The following is a 20,560-nucleotide window of genomic DNA, read 5'->3' on the forward strand; positions in this document are numbered from 1 at the left end:
ACCCCTCTTAAACTGTGATATATTGGGAAACAAGTAACAGTTTTTTTTTTTTACCTCGTCTTTGTGCGATAAGCAACTGACTTGCTGCTGTTTCGTTCCGCATGATCGGCATTTCGGGCAGCGCTTCAAACGTTTAAAAGCCTGTACAGTACCTGTCCTGTTGTCCTCAAACACTATGTGATCTCTTTTTGCTAATAAAAGAGAGTAATATTTTCCATCTGTGCTATTGTGATCTTTTCACTCATTTTTCTGAGATTTTTGAATTTTCCTTCTTTCATTTTCTCTAACCTGCTCTGCATGTGTATCACGAGACTTGCTTACAAAAGTTGTAAGTATGACGTGACGTGCCTGTCTCACGAGATGTGAAAATGTCTCTTTTCAAAAGATATCTCTTCAAAAGTGTCTGTCTGTCTCTCTTAAAAGGATCACATCTCGTTGCCGGAAAAAAGTCTTGTCCCAAGATTTTTTCATATAATAAAGAGATGTTATGAGACTCAAGGGGAAAAGTTACAAAGTATCCTGGAAATTTGTTTACTGAAGGGGTAGAGTAAAGGGATTTAATTATGTTAACAAGTTTGCCAAATGCCCATTAAATTTATGAAATGATTTCTATTCCATCAGACAACAGATGGCAGGTAAATGAAGTAAAGTTAATGCTACTTTCTTAATATGCAGAGGGAAGTAGATATTTTTCTATACTTTAAATAAAACCAGACTGATTGACTGACTGTAAATGCAGATCAATTGGGGAAATCAAGTGGAAATTTGAACAATCAGAAGGTACCCTAACCTGTTTTAGTTAAAGACTAATTAAGACCAGGTTAATTGAGTGATTCATTTATTAGTAGGGAATAAGAGTATTAGCATCCAGCAAAGCAGGATAGATAACTTGACTCATAAAATCAAAATTAAGTTTCAGAAAGGAGGACATCAGTGCTACTGGATCTACCCACACCCAAAAACTCCAAAGCATCTCTAAATTCAGTCATTGAGAGAGATAACAACAATTAGGTTTCTTCATTGGTAAGCTTAGAGAGGACCGTTACTTTTTGGAAAATAAACTAAGGGAGAGTGAGATTTTGCAAAAAGTAATTCTCAATGAACAGAAAGTTTGTCATGTTTACATCTTTTAATATTTTTATTTTCAAAAGTTAAACCATTTTAAATAATAAAGACTCTTAAATATTCAAAATAATCTAATAAGCTTTAGGGTGTGGGTTGCTTCTAGTTTTCTTTGTTTTTAACTGTACTTGCAGTATTTATGTTTTGGGAGATTGAATAAGATTTTAAAAAAATGCTTACGTACATTATGCTGTTTCTTATTATGCATTTAAAGTCAAATATAATTCTGTCTACTATTTTACTATAAAGTAAAACAATTTTAGGTAAACTAAAACCAAATAAAAGCACCATACCTATAGAATGAACTGGAAATAGAACAGTAGACTTCCCTTCCTTAAATATAGTAAAAAAAAACAAAAAAAAAACCTAGAAATTACATTTTGACATACTGTACTTTTCAAAAGATATGATTAAACTGAACAGTTATACATGTTCTGTAAATTTATTTAAACAAATAATATTTAATTGTGTGTATTTATTTTAAATCAGTCACTGTTTGTTTTTTTTTTCGTTTGTGTCTGAATGTTCATTCTCCTGTTGTATTTAGATTTCTTTTTTATAATTCTTTGCTGTTGCTATTCACACTTCTAGGTTATTCTATGGGTTGGAAAGTCTCCAGAGTTTACTAATCTTCTCTCTCATTAATCTGATTTGTATTTGGTAGCTGTTTCTGCAAGTTCCTAAGTTTGCTTTCCAGATCAATTTGAAACAGTGCTTCATTTGTAGAATATGTCAAGGCTGCCTCACATATTTAGCTTTAATGCTACACCACTGTATCCCTTTCTCTACAGAGCAAGCCAAAATAAGTGTCCATTGTTTGTTTTACTTTTCTAAAATGTTAATGGGTCTGTCTAGGCGAGGGTTAGATTACTGCCAATGATGTTCTCTGATGTTGCTGATGTTTTGCTAAAAGCAGAATAATCTGATTTGAATAAAGCATTAATTAACTAATTAATTGATTGTTTAATTGACTGATTAGTTTTTCTTATTCTTCCTTTATAGTATCTTATTGAGGTGAAGAATTCCATGCTCTCACAGGTCCCAAACAGCTGGATCAAAGTCAGCAGGTCCGTGATTATTGTTTGTCCTTGGTCTGTTTCTGACTGCAGTAAATTTTAATCAGCACTTGCCAAAGTTTTGCAATAAAAGGGCTTCAACCATAAAATAACTATAGAATTTATAGAAAAATAAGCACAATTACAAAAACATATGTACTAAATTTATTTACCACAGCTGGTCATATGTAAATCAGCAATATACTCTTACCAAATTTGTAACCCCCTTTTTAAAGGTGAGGAAGAGGTTTGGGTGTTGGTGTCATTGCACAGATGTAAGGCTTTAAAGCTTATATCTTTTAGAGGAATATTTTCTCAGTAGCAATAATTCCACTTGTGCATTGAAAGGAAAAATTCTGCAAAAGAGGTTTTGCTAGGCAGAATGCATTTTACAATTATGTGCAGCTTCCACTTACAAGTTGTTCATTACAGTTGCCTTAGCCATAAAGAGTTTGCAATAAATAGTAAAGCAGTTTTGCTAAGTTACCTTTTACAATAAATATGCTTGTAAGCTAATAATATTTAACTGTGACAACAAAATAATTTTCTTGAACACTGAGTATTATTTTTGTAAGCATTTTATGTATTTTATATGTTAGACTTTGGAATTATTCATGAGATTAAATGCTATTATCTACCTTATAGGGCTTAGTCCTGGTAGTGAAAAAAACTTTTGAATAAGCCATTATATCCTGGAGATTAGATCAACATATGGAAAAAATGGTATCTGAAAAATACAAGCACAGATTTGGTCGTGCAGATTCGGAGTATAATTTTTCAGGTGTTGAGCCTTCATCATCTATGTGGTTAATAGGTTATGTATTCATAAATGTGCCTTTTCATAAAACAGAACTAATGATGGTTATTTTCTATATTCTAATCTTCTTGTTTGGACTAATATATTAATATCAGTATTAGATATTTACAAGTTTCATTTGTTTTCACTGTTCACAAGTTCAGTATTTGTTTTCATGTTTTTCACCAGTTTTATACAGTACCCATCTGTAACCACTGTCAGTAAGAAAAATAAGTAATATACAGGTACATGTAATAATCCTTGTTCATTAAACAGCCTTTTGTTACTGATCGGAGTGCAGGAATTTTGAAGGTGATGATGTGCTTTTATCATTTGGATTTTTCAGTTAATAACACAGTGGAATCTTTGTAATTGTGTTTAGTGTGTTACTTGTAATAAGTTTTCATTATTGCAATATTTGAATTCAAATATTTTGCATATTTTTGGGGCAGTGAGGTTTTGCCATGACAAATATCCATATTTTAGAAAACATCACTTTATTCACTGAGTAATAAGTCTGAATTACTGTGGTTTATTAAATTAAGTATAAAATTTTGCACTCATTTAACTTCAAATTCAATCAAATTCAGTTTTCAACAGCCTGGACTGCATCATTACAGGATCCTAGAATAGCTATCATATTGTAATGCACACAGTACATCTATTACAGCATGTTCCTTTCATTTAAAACACATGTAGCATTTTTTGCCTCCAGAACACCCTGGTTTATTTGACAAAATGCATAAAACATGATTTCTTATTCCACATGTCAGTACTAATGGTACATGGGGTGGGACTCGTTTAAAATCTTTCAGGAACATGTTAAAAAGGAGATAGATATGATGAAGCATTTACAAATATTCATCACTTTTGACCATGTATAACTGAACTGAAAGTCATTTCACTTTCCAGGTGTACATTTTGAAATGCAAATAGCTTGACAATGTACTCCTGAAGTACAGATAAGAGCTTTAGTAAAATTTTGATTACTGTTAGAGTATCCTATGTGTATAGTTTGTTTGTTTTTTTTGTTGGTTCTGTTTTGGCCATCTTTAAGTGAGAATGGATGTTTTAGTGAATTTCCTTGATGGGCTAGTTAACTATTCCAGAGCTGTTTCAACCTTATATTTGTTGCTGCTTCCGTAATGTCCAGGTCTCTCTACTAGAAACTTAACACAGAAAAAGGCAGAATATATGATGAGTACCTCACTGCTGGTTATCTTTTCAAAAGGTTTATCCTCTCCTTGCTATCTTAAAATGAGATTATTAATAGTAATAATAATACATTTTATTTATATAGCACCTTTCCTATGCTCATGGCGCTTCACAGAGTCTCATAAAGAAGCAGCAGGGATATGTAACATTTGGATACAAATATTACCTGAATAGAACACTAAAACAGATAGATACAGGATATACAAAAGCAATAAACAGAATAAAAGACAATAAGCCAGAGTAAAATACTAAATTTAATACTAAGAGATACTAAAAAATACTAAATTTAATACTAAAAGAAAAACCTAACAAATAACATAATTTGTAATATAATACACACACACAAATTATGCTGAGCACCTACCTGGCCAGAGAGGACGACTGAAGAAGGAGGCAGAACGTCAGGTTATGTTAAAAGCCTTCCTGAACAGATGAGTTTTAAGTTGATTTTTAAAAGAATGAATGGAGTCAGCTGATGTATTTATTTTGGGAGGACATTCCAAAGTGTTGGTGCTATACAGCTAAAGGCCCTGTCACCCTTAGAGTACAAGTTAGCATGTGAGGCACATCAAAATTGCCAGAATCATAGGACCTTAGTGGGCAATCAGGAGCATAGTGACTGAGGTCACTTATCTAGTCCAGCACAAGGCCATTTAAAGTTTTGTAATCTATTAATAAAATTTTGCGTTCAGTCCTGTAAGACACAGGGAGCCAGTGAAGGCGAAGAAGGATAAGGATTATATGCTCGCTGTTGCTGGTCCGTGTTAGGACTCTAGCAGCAGAGTTTTGAATCAGCTGGAGCTAAGATGCAAGGTTAGAAGTGGTACCTGCCTGTAAGGAGTTACAATAATCAGTGCTGGATATGATAAAAACATAGACAAGTTTCTCAGCATTAGAAGAGTAGAGGAATGAGAGAACATGGGATTTGTTATGGAGGTGAAAGTAAGAATATTTCTTAACACTAGAATTACCAAAACCTATGAAAAAACTCGTAGATCCGGCCCACCTTAAATCCCATCGCACCTTTCCGCCAGAGTCCTTTGTCGTGTAAATGTGCCGATAAAGACAAGCTGCAAGCAGCCGGCTATTCCACCCCCTCACAGACTTAGAACGTGCACAAACCTCTCCCAGCTCATGCCTTGATTGATTATCTGGGAATGAAGTGGAGTTTTACAGTGGAAATAATAGATTGTTATTTGGAACACACGCATTTCATGTGTGTGCCGTTTCTACAGTAATCTGTGTAAACACATTGTTAAAACAGAAACTTTTTCATATTTTAGTAATCAAGGTTACAAAATGTAGGCATAAACTATAGACTGTGTGAAGCATGAAGTCCAAACATCAAATGAACACTTTCACAAACGGTTCAGGAAGAATACAACAGCTTTCGTGGCTTAGCGGTAAGATTTGCCGACTCAGAGCGAAGCAGGTTTGCCTTCTGCCTCAGAGACCCGAGTTACCATGTACTGAAAGAAAAAAAAGATCAACATGTGCGTTGATTTTGCTGCACTGAATAAGCTCACGTGCTCTAACCCCTCCATCTGACTCTAAGTAACAGCGCAAGTACAGATGCAAACCAAGTGTAATCAAGAGTGCCCAGTTCAATCCCCACTCACTCTTATATCTGCCGTTTTCAGTAGTAAGCTGCTCTTTTTGTTACTATTATACAGTACACACATAAACTTGGTCAACGCACATGTTGATCTTTTTTTCTTTCAGTACATGTGCTTTCCCTGTTTATTTATATATCTAGTGACTTCTCTGCCTGACTGTCTTTCTATTACGCAGTGCTCTATCTATCTGTGTGTTATGGATCTTAAAAATAACAGTTATAAGGACACTTGTTCATGTTAATTGCAGTCTCAATTGTTAAAAAAAATTTTTAAAAGGAGCATCCCACATGAAAATATAATGATATCATTAACTGACAGTGCATACCAATTTATAAATTTTATGTCCGTTTAAGGTTAAAAAGAAAAAACACCTTTTCCCCAACGGGGAATCAAAGTCGGGTCTCTGAGGCAGAAGGCAAGCCCGCTTCGCTCTGAGTCAGCAAATCTTACTGCTAAGCCACGGAAGCTGTTGTATCTTTATTGAACCTTTTGTGAAAGTGTTTATTTGATGTTTGGACTTCATGCTTCACACATTTTATAGTTTATGTCTACATTTTGTAACATTTATTGCTAAAATATGAAAAGTTTCTGTTTTAACAATGTGTCTACATAGATCACTACAGAAACGGAACACACATAAAATGCGTGTTTTCCAAATAACAATCTATTTTTTCCACTCTAAAACTCCACTTCACTCCCAGATAATCAATCAAGGCATGAGCTGGGAGAAGTTTGTGTATGTTCTAAGTTGGTGGGGGATGGAATAGCCGGCTGCTTGCAGCTTGTCTTTATCGGCACATTTTCATGACAAAGGACTCTGGCGGAAAGGTACAAACGGTTTTAAGGTGGGCCAGATCTACAAGTTTTTTCGTAGATTCTGGTAATTCTAGTGTTAATGTGGTTTATGTGGGAAGAATAAGAAATAGAGGAATCAAAACTGACACCAAGATTCCTTGCATCAGAAGAAGGTTGAATGAGATCACTGTCAAGAGTGACTGAGAAACAGACTCAGAAAGCATTCAGAAAGCAGTCTTGGCTGGTTTGGTTCCAAGCTAAGTTGGTATCATCGCACTTTCTGCAGATATTTTGTTCACACATTCATACTACAAACCTCCCATCCCATATTACTCCCAAAGGCTGTCTATTGGAATTAGACCTGGGAACTGTGAGACCATTGGAGCTAACTGATGTCACCATCAAATTTATGGAACCAGCTTGAGAAGATGCATGCTTTGTAACAGGGTAGAGTATCCTGCTAGAAGTGGCCAATTGAAATAAGTAGAGTGTTGCCCTAAAGGAATGCAAGTGGTCAACAACCATGCTTAGACATTCCTTTATGTTCAGATGAACTGAGCTGATATTAAAAGGCTTAATGTGTGCCAAAACAACATTCCTCACACCACTACCTTACCACCACCACCAGTCTGTGCTGTTTATACAAGGCAGGGCAGATTTTATGAATGTAAATATTGTACTTTTCCATATGCATACAATTTTTATTGGTATAAAGACAAGCATTTTTCTATATAATATTGTTTGCTATATTTAAATAAACTCAAAAGGAAAAAATTGGAATCACATCTTCAATGTAGTTGCTTAACCCATAGCTCTCACAAGAAATGTATTGCATTTCTAATCAAAGTTTCATCTGTAGAGGCATTAGAATATTTACAAGTACAAAAGCAAACTTTTTTGTTGTCAGTTTTATTGAAATACCATAGATTTGTTTGGAAAGAGGATGGGCCCCTGCTGGCCAGGGTAAAATGGCTTTTAGATTTGCATGAAAGATGCTGTCATGTAGTCCTGGTCAGAGTGCTTATATTATGAGAGATTAACTATACAGAGAGCTGCCTCTTTCTTAAAATTCAAGGTTACTTTTTTCAGCAAAAGTCTGACATCATTGAAATCATGGTTAAATATGGACTGCTTTTTCAAGAATTGTCTCGCTGTATTGCTCCTAGCTCATTCAGAATTTCCTGTTTATTGTGCTCCATTATTGCCAGTGCATGTGTGGGTGGGTGAGGTAGGATTTTTATTAAACTGATAGACTTTTGTGTAGAATAAGAGCCTCTGGCTAGAGCAAACTTAAATGTCAATGAAATAGCTCTAAATTGTCATTTAAAATTCAAAAACAGGTGGGAGGGTACTGTTGAACTGCAAATAACTTGAGAAATTGAGGATGCAAAAATACCGAAAGTTTAACTATCTCTAAGATAAAGTTTTATTCATTTTGTGTTTTTAAATTATTACATATGTGTCTGTGTGAAAGTTTTATTGTTTTTTTTTTTTGTTACATTTTTCTGATGTCAAAAATTAAATGTACAAATCTTTAGGTGTACCTTGTATGTGATATTTTGGAAACGTTGATGCAATTTTTCCTCTATAAACAATTTATTATAAGAATACAATTATTTAAATAATTAAATAACCTTAACTTTTAGAGCAATTAATTTTTTGTCTCAGTATGATGATCAGCTGAAATAATATTAAATTAATAGCACTAAATATCTGCTAGATGGCAGCAACATGTCAGTAGTGTGCCTTATTGAAATCGATTGATATTCTTACCTTACTGTATTCTATACTACTTACCATGTTCTATAAAATAGATTGAATTTCTGTCTGTTGTTTAAGCATCACACAAAATGTACCGCACCTTCTTGCAGAACATTTTGCAGTTATTTGCGGGAACAGTCTTTGAATATAGGCTGATACAATTTTAGATTTTATATGTACAGTATAAATGCCTAGAAGAAAATAAAAACTAAATATTTAAGTGTATATTAAGTGTAAAAGAACAAGATTTTTGTGTTTGGTGCTCAAAACTCTTTAACGGTTAATCATATCAAAAATTCATTCCATCTTTTCTCAGAGCTCATTTCACGACAAGCAAAAAATAGCTTACTTTTTTTTGTCTATTGCAAATTATAAGTATGTAAAGCATTTGTGATGAAATGTGTGCTTGAGCTGGTGTAATGAATGTCTTTTGACACTAGAGGAATGAGAAGAGGTGGACACTTTGTGGTAGTTCATCATTGTTCTATGAATTGATCTTTGCTAGAAAATGACTTATGTTTTTCTAAATCTCACTCTTAATTTCACAGTAAACTTCCACAAAGGCTTAAAAAGCTTGGAAGTACTAGATGCTAAATAAAGCTAAAAAAAATTCTTTCTTCCATGATGACAAGATCATAAGTATCAGATCTGCTTTTTATTATATTTATGCAAATAATATATATTTTATTATTCTTCCAGGTGAAGAACAGAACAGCTAGTGTATATACAGTAAATTATATTTAATATGTACTGTACATAAATAAATACTAAATGTTGATACTGCATATGTTGCATGGTACCATAAGTATAATTTGTGTTTGTTGCTATTATATTATTATCAACTTTTCTAAGGAAACATGCAAGTAAGAATTTCATTTTATAGTGTAAAGTCACAAATTTGTGTACACTATTTACACATTACAGTTAACTGGAATTTGTTAATTTTTCCCACTGATTTTTAAGCACTATTTTCAGTCATTTTAGTCATTCTCTCAGTGATATCATCACAGAATCATTTTGATTTCCTATGAGTAGTGGTATTTTCCACAGATTAAAACAATGGGAACTGTCCTTTTTGTGGATTTGCCAGCTAGTACTATGTACGACATGCCTGAGTGTCTGAATCTTGATATGCAACTCTTCTTTAAGTCTTTCTTTCTTTCTTGTATAATTCTAAAGTAAAATTAATCAGTCTATGGAAATTCTTCAGGTAATGTTTAAATTTACCAAACTAAATTGAAAATACTTATAAATGTATAGTGAAGAATCATTTATATTCCCTTAGGCAGAGCCACCAGGTTATGCAGTATTGTTGGAGGTAGGATGGTATGGCCAAAATCATTCAATGAACCTTCAGTAGACTCTTAGGAGAAAAATCACAAGCTGAAGGACATTTGTTGAGTGATAGGAACACCATCTGGCCAGTAGAAGACAGCCAATGGTCCCAAGCAAAAAAAAAAACAAAACATGGGTTCATATTGCCTTTTTAAAGGCAGGAACTTGCAGTAGGCCAGTTAAAAACTTCTGTGCTTAGTGTTTAAAGAATGTGCTGCCTCTTTAAGACGGGTATCTGGGGACATACATTGAAGACCCTGCACTTCATTTTAAATGAACACACTTGTGGCACTGGTCAGCAAATGTTTGAGTGGATTGGTTTATTGGGTCATTTGCCCTGAATCCTAAAGTTGAAAGGGCAATAGCAATAGAAAAGTCACAAATTTAATTTAGGTAATTGAATTAACTGATTGAGCCAGTATAATCACAAAAATGTATAAAACTGAAATATGATCGTTATCTTAAAAACATTGATTCATAATTCCTGTTTACTGTATTCGTGTCAGTGTATGCAGGGAACACGATATCACCATCTGTTTCATACATGATGTCTGAGAGTTTGTCAAATGATGTAGTGAGAAAGGTTTGTGGTATTGTGTGTTTTACAAACAAAGTCAGGGTTGAAGGGGGTGTAGGGGTGTGTGGTAGTGCGGCAGAGCAGCTCTGGAGGTAAATGGGCAGATCGGCTGTCTGTGTATTCATATGTGGTTTAGCTGCTTGTCTCATTAAAGCCCCTGGATCTGCAATTAGCACACCTGTATTACTGTCCACGTAAAAGGAGCCGGAGCAGGATAGTGAAGGAGGATCAGATTGGTAACCAAAGCAGTATTGAGAAGGCAGGCGGTCAGTGACTCCACAGTGGACTGGGCTTATTAACCTGTTTATCATTGGTTATATCCTCCAATGAAAAACACCTGTTTTTATAGTGGATTATTTATTGACTTTATTTATTATGAAGAAGATGGAGCTGCACTTTATTTATTATTAATTCATGAGTAGTTAAATGTCAACACTTTTGTACCAACCTGCACAGTTATGTGTCCTCATTATCCTAGGACATCTCGGTACATGACTATTGACAGTCCTGGGTTCAACAGGGACATGGCAGCCAAGCCAGACCATCACAAACAAGAATTCAGCAAACAGAAATGCTTAGAGAGTTAGGAGCAAATATGGGGACTGTCATCAAACAATTCATATAGATGGTAGTGATAAATTAAGAGTGATACTGCTGTCATGTTGATCAGTTATATTTGTTTTGCCTTAACTGTGTCTACTCTGCTGCTTTATTGGGGTGATTATTGTTATGTTTGTTTTATAAAACATGAAACACTACAAATAAAAATTTCATGCAAGCAATTTACACCCATCTTAAGCATTGTCTTATTTTTGTGCACTAAAGGATCTACTTATATTGGGGTCAGGTATAGTAAGGTAGATGAAGTAAGCCCTTATACCATATGCTATTTTAAGAAGATCTATCTTGTAAACAGCAACTGTAAATGCAATTCAACTGCATATAGTTTTATACCTCCTGAAAGTTTATCTTTGGTGTATCAGCACAGTAACAACAGAAGTGAGCTAAAACAAATTTCAGTTGTGTATTTATATATGTGTATTTTTTGGACCGTTCATAGAGACCATAGTTCTTAACTCATCTAATGGAAAATGTCTGTTTGACATTCTGCATTGCCGATTTTAGTAATGTTTTTGTTGCTCTTCTTTCCACACAGCACTAAGTCAGTGAGCCGCTTCCACACTCCCTTCATAGTGGAAAAGAATCAACTTCTGTGCCAGCTCCGTGAGCAGCTCATCTTGGACTGTGGAGATGCCTGGATTACATTTCTGCTGTAAGTATTGCTTCTGAGCTAATTTATTCAGGTTCTTTAATATTTGCCACATTCCTTCTGTTTTTGTGTCAACTCACTACTCAGTAAACTTACTAAAGAATTTTTGTCAGGCAGAAGTTAATAACCAACATCAATTAATTTATACATTTAAGAGACAGTGAAACTGCATCACTCTCAGTGATTAGGGTTTGTTTTATTTTGTTATCATGTCACCTATGATATGCACCTAACACAAAAGATACTAGCTAACCCCTTACATCCTTCTCACCCTAAGGATCTCTATGACAGGTTACTCACTGACATGGAGCTATGTTTAATTTCACTGTTCATCTCGGTTTACCACCAATGGAGGGCTTCACAAGAGTTTCCTCTTGTGCCCTTAAGGGATGGTAGTAGGACAAGGAATAAACAATGTAAACCTCTCAGCATCACTAATCAGTCAGATAGAGGCACTGACTTTAACCTCTCTTTTCAAATTACATTTACTTGTATCTTTAAAACCAATAGCAACAAATACACAGTGATACAAAGAATCACACAGCTTTTGTTGCTTAAGTCCTCTTGCACTTCCATCAGAAACAACGACACTGATGGCACATTCCCAGATGGTCCAGTTCCTTATTTATAGATTATAAATCAGGACTCATCAACTGGTGGCCTTCAGGCCTTGGCCAGCTATTAAAAAATGATCTGGCCCATTAAAATGCATTTACAGTGTTCCCTTCTCGATCGCGGGGTTGCATTCCAGAACCCCCCACGAAAGCTGAAAATCCACGAAGTAAAAACTATACATTTATATTGTTATTTTTATATTGTCTTGCTTGGGTCACAGATTTGCACAAAAACACAGGACGTTGTAGTGACAGGGACTTTAAAACACTGCAAACAAACATTTTTCAAAAGTTTAAACATGACAAGACAGAGATGACAGTTCTGTCTCACAATTAAAAGAATGCAAACATAGCTTCCTCTTCAAAGGAGTGCGTGTCAGGAGCAGAGAATGACAGAGAGAGAAAAGCAAACAATCAAAAATCAATAGGTGCTGTTTGGCTTTTAAGTATGCGAAGCACCGCCCGACAAAGCAGCTGCAAGGAAGGGAGCAATGTGAAGGTAGTCTTTCAGCATTTTTTAGAGGAGCATCCGTATCCTATAGGCCAGTGTGTGAACAGCCCCTCTGCTCACATCCAATCCATCAGGAGCAGAGAATGTCAGAGAGAGAGAGAAAGAGAGAGAGAGAGAAAAGCAAACAATCAAAAATCAATAGGTGCTATTCGGGCTTTTAAGTATGCGAAGCAGCACGAGGGAAGCATATCGTATATCATTGAGGAGTTTTAACTAATACATAATACGTGCTCCGATTGGGTAGCTTCTCAGCCATCTGCCAATAGCGTCCCTTATATGAAATCAACTGGGCAAACCAACTGAGGAAGCATGTACCATAAATTAAAAGACCCATGGTCCGCAGAAATCCGCGAACCAGCGAAAAATCCTTGATATATATTTAGATATGCTTACATATACTCCGCAGTGGAGTGAAGCTGCGAAAGTCGAAGTGCGATATAGTGAGGGATCACTGTATCACCGCATATCAGCTTGTTTCTGAGCACCAATGCACAAAATTCAAACTCCTTGAATAGAAAATAGCTTGTTCTCTTTGCCCAGACTCTGCTGTCACACCAGGTTTTAGATGCCTCTGAATCGCGTACCTTGAAGCTTATCTAGGGGCTGAGGTTCCACTACTCTGGTTTTTCAACTAACAAATATCTACAAATATGTCTTTCTCAACCTTAAAAAGAGAAGATTAAACATTCATAATAGGCAGTTTAATAATAATTGGACTGAGAAATATCTATTTTCACTTGTTTTAACAAAACCAGTGTGTCTGCTCTGTAATGAGTCTATTGTTATCATGAAAGAATACAATTTGAGAAGGCACTTTAATACAACACATTCAAACTTTGGCACAATTTTAAAGCAGGCTCAGATGTTCATTGCCGTAAATTGTAAAGTCTAATAATGAGCTGTGAAAGCAGATGAGCTATCCTGGTTCGATCATGTTCTGAGCAAGAAAGGATATGGCAGCCTCCCTTTATGTAGCATGGATTCTTGGAAAAAAGAAAAAAATGTTCATTGACTCGGAGTCTGTGAAAGAATGAGTGTTAGCTAATATAGAGGCGGTAGTGACAGATAACAAAGTAAGCCATCCATTCATAAAATACCAATGTCCAATACCACAACCATGGCAAGAATTGAAGTACTGTCAAGTGATGTTTTTAAAACCCTTTTAGAAAGATTGAAAAAGGCAGATGTAATGTTGCCAGCTGTTGACAAAACCGCTTATATCAATGACATTGCACAATTATGTCTTTTTTTATCTTTTATTGAATTCATTAAAAGCATGTAACATTCCACACAATCAAGTCAAACTTAACAAAACTAAATTCAATTCAACCTCTACTCATGAGAAAGTCAGCCAGTGTAAAACTTTTGAGAGTAGTAAAGAGAGAAAGGAGTCTTTCTCCTCAATATAAATGCTTATTCTAAAATGTTATTGTCTAGCTCCTTACCAGGGTTTTAAAATGTTTTGAACAGATCCTCTAAGTGAAAATTTGATTTTTTTTCCAATTTCAAATAGTATATAACATCACTTACCCACTGGGTTAAGAGTTTGATTAGGGTTTATCCAGTTGAGCAGCTAGGTCTGTACGTGAGATTTTTCAATGAGGAGTGCCTTTGGAAGGACTTGCTCAGTCTAATTCCGCTGCAGGGACAGGCATTATTTTTTAATGAAAATGGACAAGATTTGCTAGTAACAAATAGCACCCCTTCCATGGTAGGAAGGGTGCAGGGTCTATAAGCCCACCTGGCTGATCTTGCACCATAGATGAAATCTTTACAGTGCCTGATACATTAAAGTGTTCTGTGTGTAAAACTCAGCAATGAGTTAAAAAACACAATGGAAACTGTTGTGTTTTTGATCAATTTCATCAGAGCAACTTCGAGCCTACAACACCGCTTGTTTCTCAAACTCCTGTCTGATATGTCAGCCGAGCACTATGATTTACTTCTGCATAACCATGTTAGGTGGCTAAATAGGAGCAACATATTTAAACAGGTTTGTGAACTCAGGCAGAAGATTGTTGCTAGGCAAGAATTTCATAGCAGAAGTGTTCTTCCTGAATGACATCTTCCAGGAGTTTAAAAGGACCTAATCTTAGTTTGCAAGGAAAGGAAAAAAGAGTCATCAGTGTTGTGGAAAAACTTAATGGCTTTAAAGAGAAACTGGACTTGTTTTCAAATGATTTAACTATAGGGAAAATACTTCATTTCCCGACACTGTGTGATTTAATAAATAACTTGTCATTTGCACATTTTACCATAACAATGACAGACTTTTAAGACAAGTTAAAAGCAAACTTTGAGGCAATGTTTGACAACTTTGACATTCCCACTGAGGTGATGCAATTTTAGAAGAATCCAGTTACAATTGATGTGGGAGGAGAGTTTGCATCAAAAGCCAAACAGGTGCTTATGTCACTTGATGAAGGTTCCCAACAATTAAAACTGGTAGACTTGCAAGAATTACCTGAATTGAAACAGGTGCTTCGATCTGTGGGGTTTTGATTATTTGCTTAATACTGAGATAAAATAACATAAAACATTAAAATCACAAGTCAACGTATTACTGAGATCAAACAATGCAAGTATGAGTAAACCATTTCTAAGTGACCTAAAGGAATTACATAAAAATTGTACTAAGACCAACAAAACTATTGTGATGAGAACATTTTAAACAGACAATAACCTTTAATGTAAAGAAGATGTGAATCCAAATGGAATGAAATTTCTAATCATAATTTATATACAGAACATGAACATTACAGTCTGGACAAACATAAACTGTTCTGTAGTAAGGTGAATTGTACAGCATATAAGCAAGAACAAAAATCTAACATGCAGTACTAATGCTGGGAGGTATGCTGGTTCATACCGAAAACCATTTTTTATTTTTTTTTATGATATGGATTTTTCTTATACCACAAAACCAGTTTAAATAGCCTAAACAATGTTCGGAGCGTGCCGCAGTGGGAAACTGTATAAGGGGGGACATTTTTCACTGCTACACCGCTAAACATGCACGCAACAGAGTACATGCATTAGTGGCAGTATTGAGCAGTGAAAATGGACAGAGAACATTCCAAAACTGACGCTGTAGCAGACGATAAAATTGAACATGATGACACAGAAGAACTTTTGCTGAAAAAGGAGCCATGTCTGTTGTCTGGAGATACTTTGGTTTTAAAAGGTCGGATGTGGACCAAACAACTATTTAGTGCAAATGCTGTCAAGCTAAAGTTGTCACCAGAGGCGGCAGCACGAGCAATTTGCTGCACCACCTTAGCCGCAAACATGCTTTGGAGTACCATGAATGTATGGAACTAAGATTGGCACCCTCCACGTCCTCTGGTAAAAGCTAGAGGACACTCAAATCAGACGTCACTTGTAGACTCATTTGCTAGAGGTACTGCCTACGACAAAAAAAGCAAGCGGTGGATCGAGATAACCAATGCCATTACAATCCATATAGATAACATGTCAGTGGACAGAGATTAACAGAAAGTGTAGCTGGTTTACAAAAAATATTTACTATTTATTCCTTTTCTAAGACATGTTCAGTGCAACATAATTTTTGACAAGCACCTCTGGATATTTTACTAAGTCTAAATGCCTCTTTGGTTTTTGAAAATATGTTGCCAAAATTATAGTTTAAGTTGTTTGCAAAATTTGTCCAATAAAAAGGTTCTATATTTTGACAGCGACTGTCATGAAATGTGATTCCTTCTCTTCATTAGTGCCACCCCCTTGAAAATGATCACTTTTTATTAATACTTGTGTGCACATTAAAATTTTTTTTGTACAATTCTCATGACAGTGGAATAGGTTATTCTTAGCCAATCTGCTGCAGTTATTGAAGTCGAAAATGTGGTTAACATTCACTCAAGCATGATGAAAAAATACAATTGAATACCATGAAACTGGTATAATTTTGAAAAATACCGTAATATAGAATTTTGGTCATAACGCCCAGCACTATGCTGTACTATTGTGTAAAAATCCAAAGTTCTTCTCAAACACTGCATTGGAAAAAAACTATAGCATTTGTAAACAGGTTCTGTCATGCATTGCACAAAGATACAAATAAAACCCAAATCTATAACAGTTTACAAATTACTAGTTTTAGTTTCTGTCCAATATTGCACAAAGATATCGTAAAAAATAAAACAACTGTAAAATTCTACTGAGGAAACTTCAAATTGTGTGACAGAGTCACCAATCTGTCCACAGCATGTGGCTTCAGAGCAGCACAGTTACATGTTACAACTTTTCCTCTAGTGCTGAAAGCTCTCTCAGAATGGTTGCTTGAGTCAGGAATGCACAGGTACTTTCCCCAATTTGGGGAAATGTACTTCATGTGTTTTCTACCAGTCAAGTGGATTTACATCACTTTCCACCACAAGTATCAAGTGGCTCTTGATCTCTTTTTCAATAGCAGTGTTCAGAGACTCACCTTCTCTGAATTCCCGTGTTTTTTTAATAGCTGCTAAAAGTTTTTTTTTTTTGCTCCCTCCCCTGTGTCATCACAGTGGGGTGAGGAGGCAGGAATCTGTAAGAGTATTTTTTTTAAATAATGAAAGAAGAAAAAAAGTGTGCTTTGGAATCGAGGAGCTAGAACCCAAATTAATAATTTTTTTTTTTACCTGAAACTTACAGGGTTCCATTACCAGATCAATTTCACTTTGAAATTTGCAGATGGTGGAACAAGTTAGTTGTCCAGCTGTCTTTAGCGGTAAACAATTTCTGACGTAGTTTGCAGATTACCATCTTTTAGGTAACATCAGTGTTTTCAAAACCAAACCACTTCCACGTGAGTGAGGGCACTGTTTGCTCGCTCATTTTAAGCAGCTAATATTTTTCTTTTGTTTCACTGATTTTCCTATATTTTTGTGCTTGTGCCATTTTCTTCACTCTAGATTTTGATGACAGTTTTTTTTTTTTTCTGTCCTCTTGATTTTTGTCCAGTGAGAAGGAGGAAGACCACTTGTCCGGTCATTTGTTTTTTTTTCGTTTTTTTTTTATGACCTTTATTCTGACCCATTGTAAATGCTGTACATATGCACCTCCAACTTATTTTTGTTTAGTGTTGTATGTATACAGTATAATCATTCTCTGTCATTTTAGAAGCCTGTATGACATTAGATTTGTTTCTCTTACAGGCACTTTAATAAAGACCTATTTTCTTTAGAATATCTTTTTTTTGGTTCTGTGCCTCAGTTTTCATCACTGATCCTTTCAGTTATGTTACAGACGCCCAGAGTTTGAGCATGTGCAGAAGTGCCAGTGCACAGGGTGTCACAGTCCTCTAATTGTCTAGAGTTGCTGCATGCTCCTTCCCAACAGAAACTTACTGTACTATATCTATTCAAACTTTCGTCTCTAACGTGTATATGTGAGGTCTCAGTCAGTCCGCTATTTTTATGGCTCTCTCTCCATTATACAACCTTTTCCCTACATGTGTATGCTGGCACTCTGCATGCCCTCTGTTCTGTGATGTCAGATTACAACCAGGCTGACAGTTCAATGTCTGTTGGCATGCATTTGTCTATAGGCCTCCAGACAAAATGCATACTCTAGGACAGACGTCTACCAGAGTGCTTCTGGCTGCCTCTGTGGAGATGCTTTGCAATTTTGAGGTGCATCTTTCCTGCACAAATATCCATTTTGAAAGATAAGGAAAGCTTTTTCAGCTATAAACCATTAATCTCTGAAACTGCATGACAGACCATTACAGTTTCTTAAATAAAACATGAAAAATGTCCAGGAAGAAACTGTTTTTTTTTGTGATCAATAGTTTGTTTTAATTTAAGAAGTTGAAAACAGGTTATTATTACAAAATGGAAAACAATCAACGTGTAAAATAAACCCACGTGGTGCCCCTCACCTACCCCATCCCAATTTCTGTACCATATCACCACAAACCATGGTTATGCCAAATAACCACAACACCACACATAATACAGGGAGTTCCGGCTTCATGTGGTAGCAGCTGATTTGCAGTAATGACCAGACTTGCTGGACGTTCTGCTAATCTGTGATGTAGAGAAGAAACTTTTTATTAAATATTTTTAAGAAAGTTGCATTAGATTAAATAAAGTGTGGCTACATTTTAATCATTAAGTGTAAATGTGCTTCATTAAACAAAAAAGTAAGTAGAATTTTATAATATACTAGTTAGAAATTTAAGGAATGAGCATGTGTGTAATTCAAAAAAACTTTAAGGGCTGCTGCTTCAAAGTGAATGTTTTTCTTTAAAAAAAAAAAAAAGTGTAAATTATTTATTTTATTTTATAATATGCTTATGAATTCAGGTATGATAAAATAAAATGTGAAACTTTTGTGCTGTAAACATTTGAGCATATAGAAAAATTATACACATTTGGTGGTTTGTAATAAAAGCTTCCTGATTTGCACTGTTAAAATACTTTTAACTTATTGTGGAATTTTTCCAATTGTTTTGTTTAAAAGAATACTTCAAAAATATTATTCACCAATTTTTTTTATGTGACTTGCTTACGACTTGTTTTTTCTTTTTATTGTGTATTTGCAGCCACTTTGGAGAGCAATACCATGTTTTTAGGAAGGCTGTTGGTCACCTAGCAACCCTAGACTGTGTGTTCTCACTGGCGGAAGTTGCTAAACAAGGCAATTACTGCAGGTAACTATGCAATCAGATACATAAATCCATGGTTACACAAGTTGCCCTTCTTAAAATGGGACTGGTTTTGAAAGGAGAAAAAAATCATCTTAATTTGTCTACACCCACTGTGCAGATTGCTGTATAAAATAATTAATTAGAAATATTCATATTCATGCAAATTGTTTCCATCTTTTTATGATTAAGGTGATATAATCAATCTGTAATTCTCTGCTTGAAATTATTTCCCTTGTTTGTCCCGGTGCTAATGTGTATACTCAGCCAAAAAGAGAGAAAGAAAATTTTTTTTAGAACCTACATGCTTCCCCCCCTAACAGCTGCAATATGATAATAGGCCCCTTCGCCATGATATCTGGCAACAATATGATACTTAGGTTAAAGCTATTGTATGAATCATCATACTACCTTTACTTAAGACTGTAAAATGTCCTCACAAGTTCAGAAGCAGTGTCTCTCTGACCAAACTGTGAACTTTGTGAGCTGCAATGACAAAGGTCTTAGTCACAATCTAAAAAACAGTATTTTGTCACATAACAGATCTAAATACCAAGATAGTATTTTTATAGGAGACTCATGTAATAAGTAAGGAAGAGTTTTGGTTTCAAAGAGATTGGATTTGCCAAATCTTTCACTCCAGCTACACTGGAGAGAGCTAGAGGAGAGGGAATCTTAATACATAAAGCAATCTCATTTATCGTATCAGGTGTAGCATCCGATCCTGAAAATCAATATGTCTAGGTGATGGGTAATTTATTTAAATCTAAAGTTATTTTAATAAATTCCTATGCACCTAATGTGTATAATAGAGATTTCATCCAATACGTATTTGCATCTATTCCTAATATGAACATTCATAAAATTATAATGGATAGACACCTGGGTATGTCATCAACTATAATGGCAATAACTTCTAATGCTGCAAAAATAATCCAACAGTTTTTTAATGGATCATATCTAATCAGACCCATGGGGATTTTTAAATCCAATCACTTCTTCTAATCTGTACATCACAGTTATTCAAGAATTATTTCTTTATAGATAATAATTTATTGCATGCTATCAAATCTTGCAAGTACTATATTGTTATCTCTGACTACACCCCTCTGAGCTTAAATCACTGTGCCCTACAGACTCATTTCATAGCCGGCATCTTAATCTCATGTCATTAGCTGATGAGAATTATACAGAATTAATCTACAAGCAAATTGATTATTTTCTAGACACAAATGCATCCTCAGAGG

At 35.1% G+C, this 20,560-nt stretch overlaps 1 protein-coding gene across 5 annotated transcripts in view; it reads left to right on the plus strand.

Moving 5' to 3' along the window:
* Positions 1–20,560, plus strand: part of msh3 (mutS homolog 3 (E. coli)) — a 351,434-nt gene that overhangs the window by 135,004 nt on the left and 195,870 nt on the right. For all 5 annotated transcript variants that reach the window (XM_039759260.1, XM_039759261.1, XM_039759263.1 and 2 more), the window contains exons 16-18: positions 2,125–2,189; positions 11,429–11,545; positions 19,212–19,319. In XM_039759260.1, the coding sequence (XP_039615194.1) occupies positions 2,125–2,189; positions 11,429–11,545; positions 19,212–19,319 (290 nt within the window). The remainder of the gene's footprint in view (positions 1–2,124; positions 2,190–11,428; positions 11,546–19,211; positions 19,320–20,560) is intronic.

Source organism: Polypterus senegalus, chromosome 7 (genome assembly GCF_016835505.1).
Source record: "Polypterus senegalus isolate Bchr_013 chromosome 7, ASM1683550v1, whole genome shotgun sequence".
NCBI classification, from domain to species: domain Eukaryota; kingdom Metazoa; phylum Chordata; class Cladistia; order Polypteriformes; family Polypteridae; genus Polypterus; species Polypterus senegalus.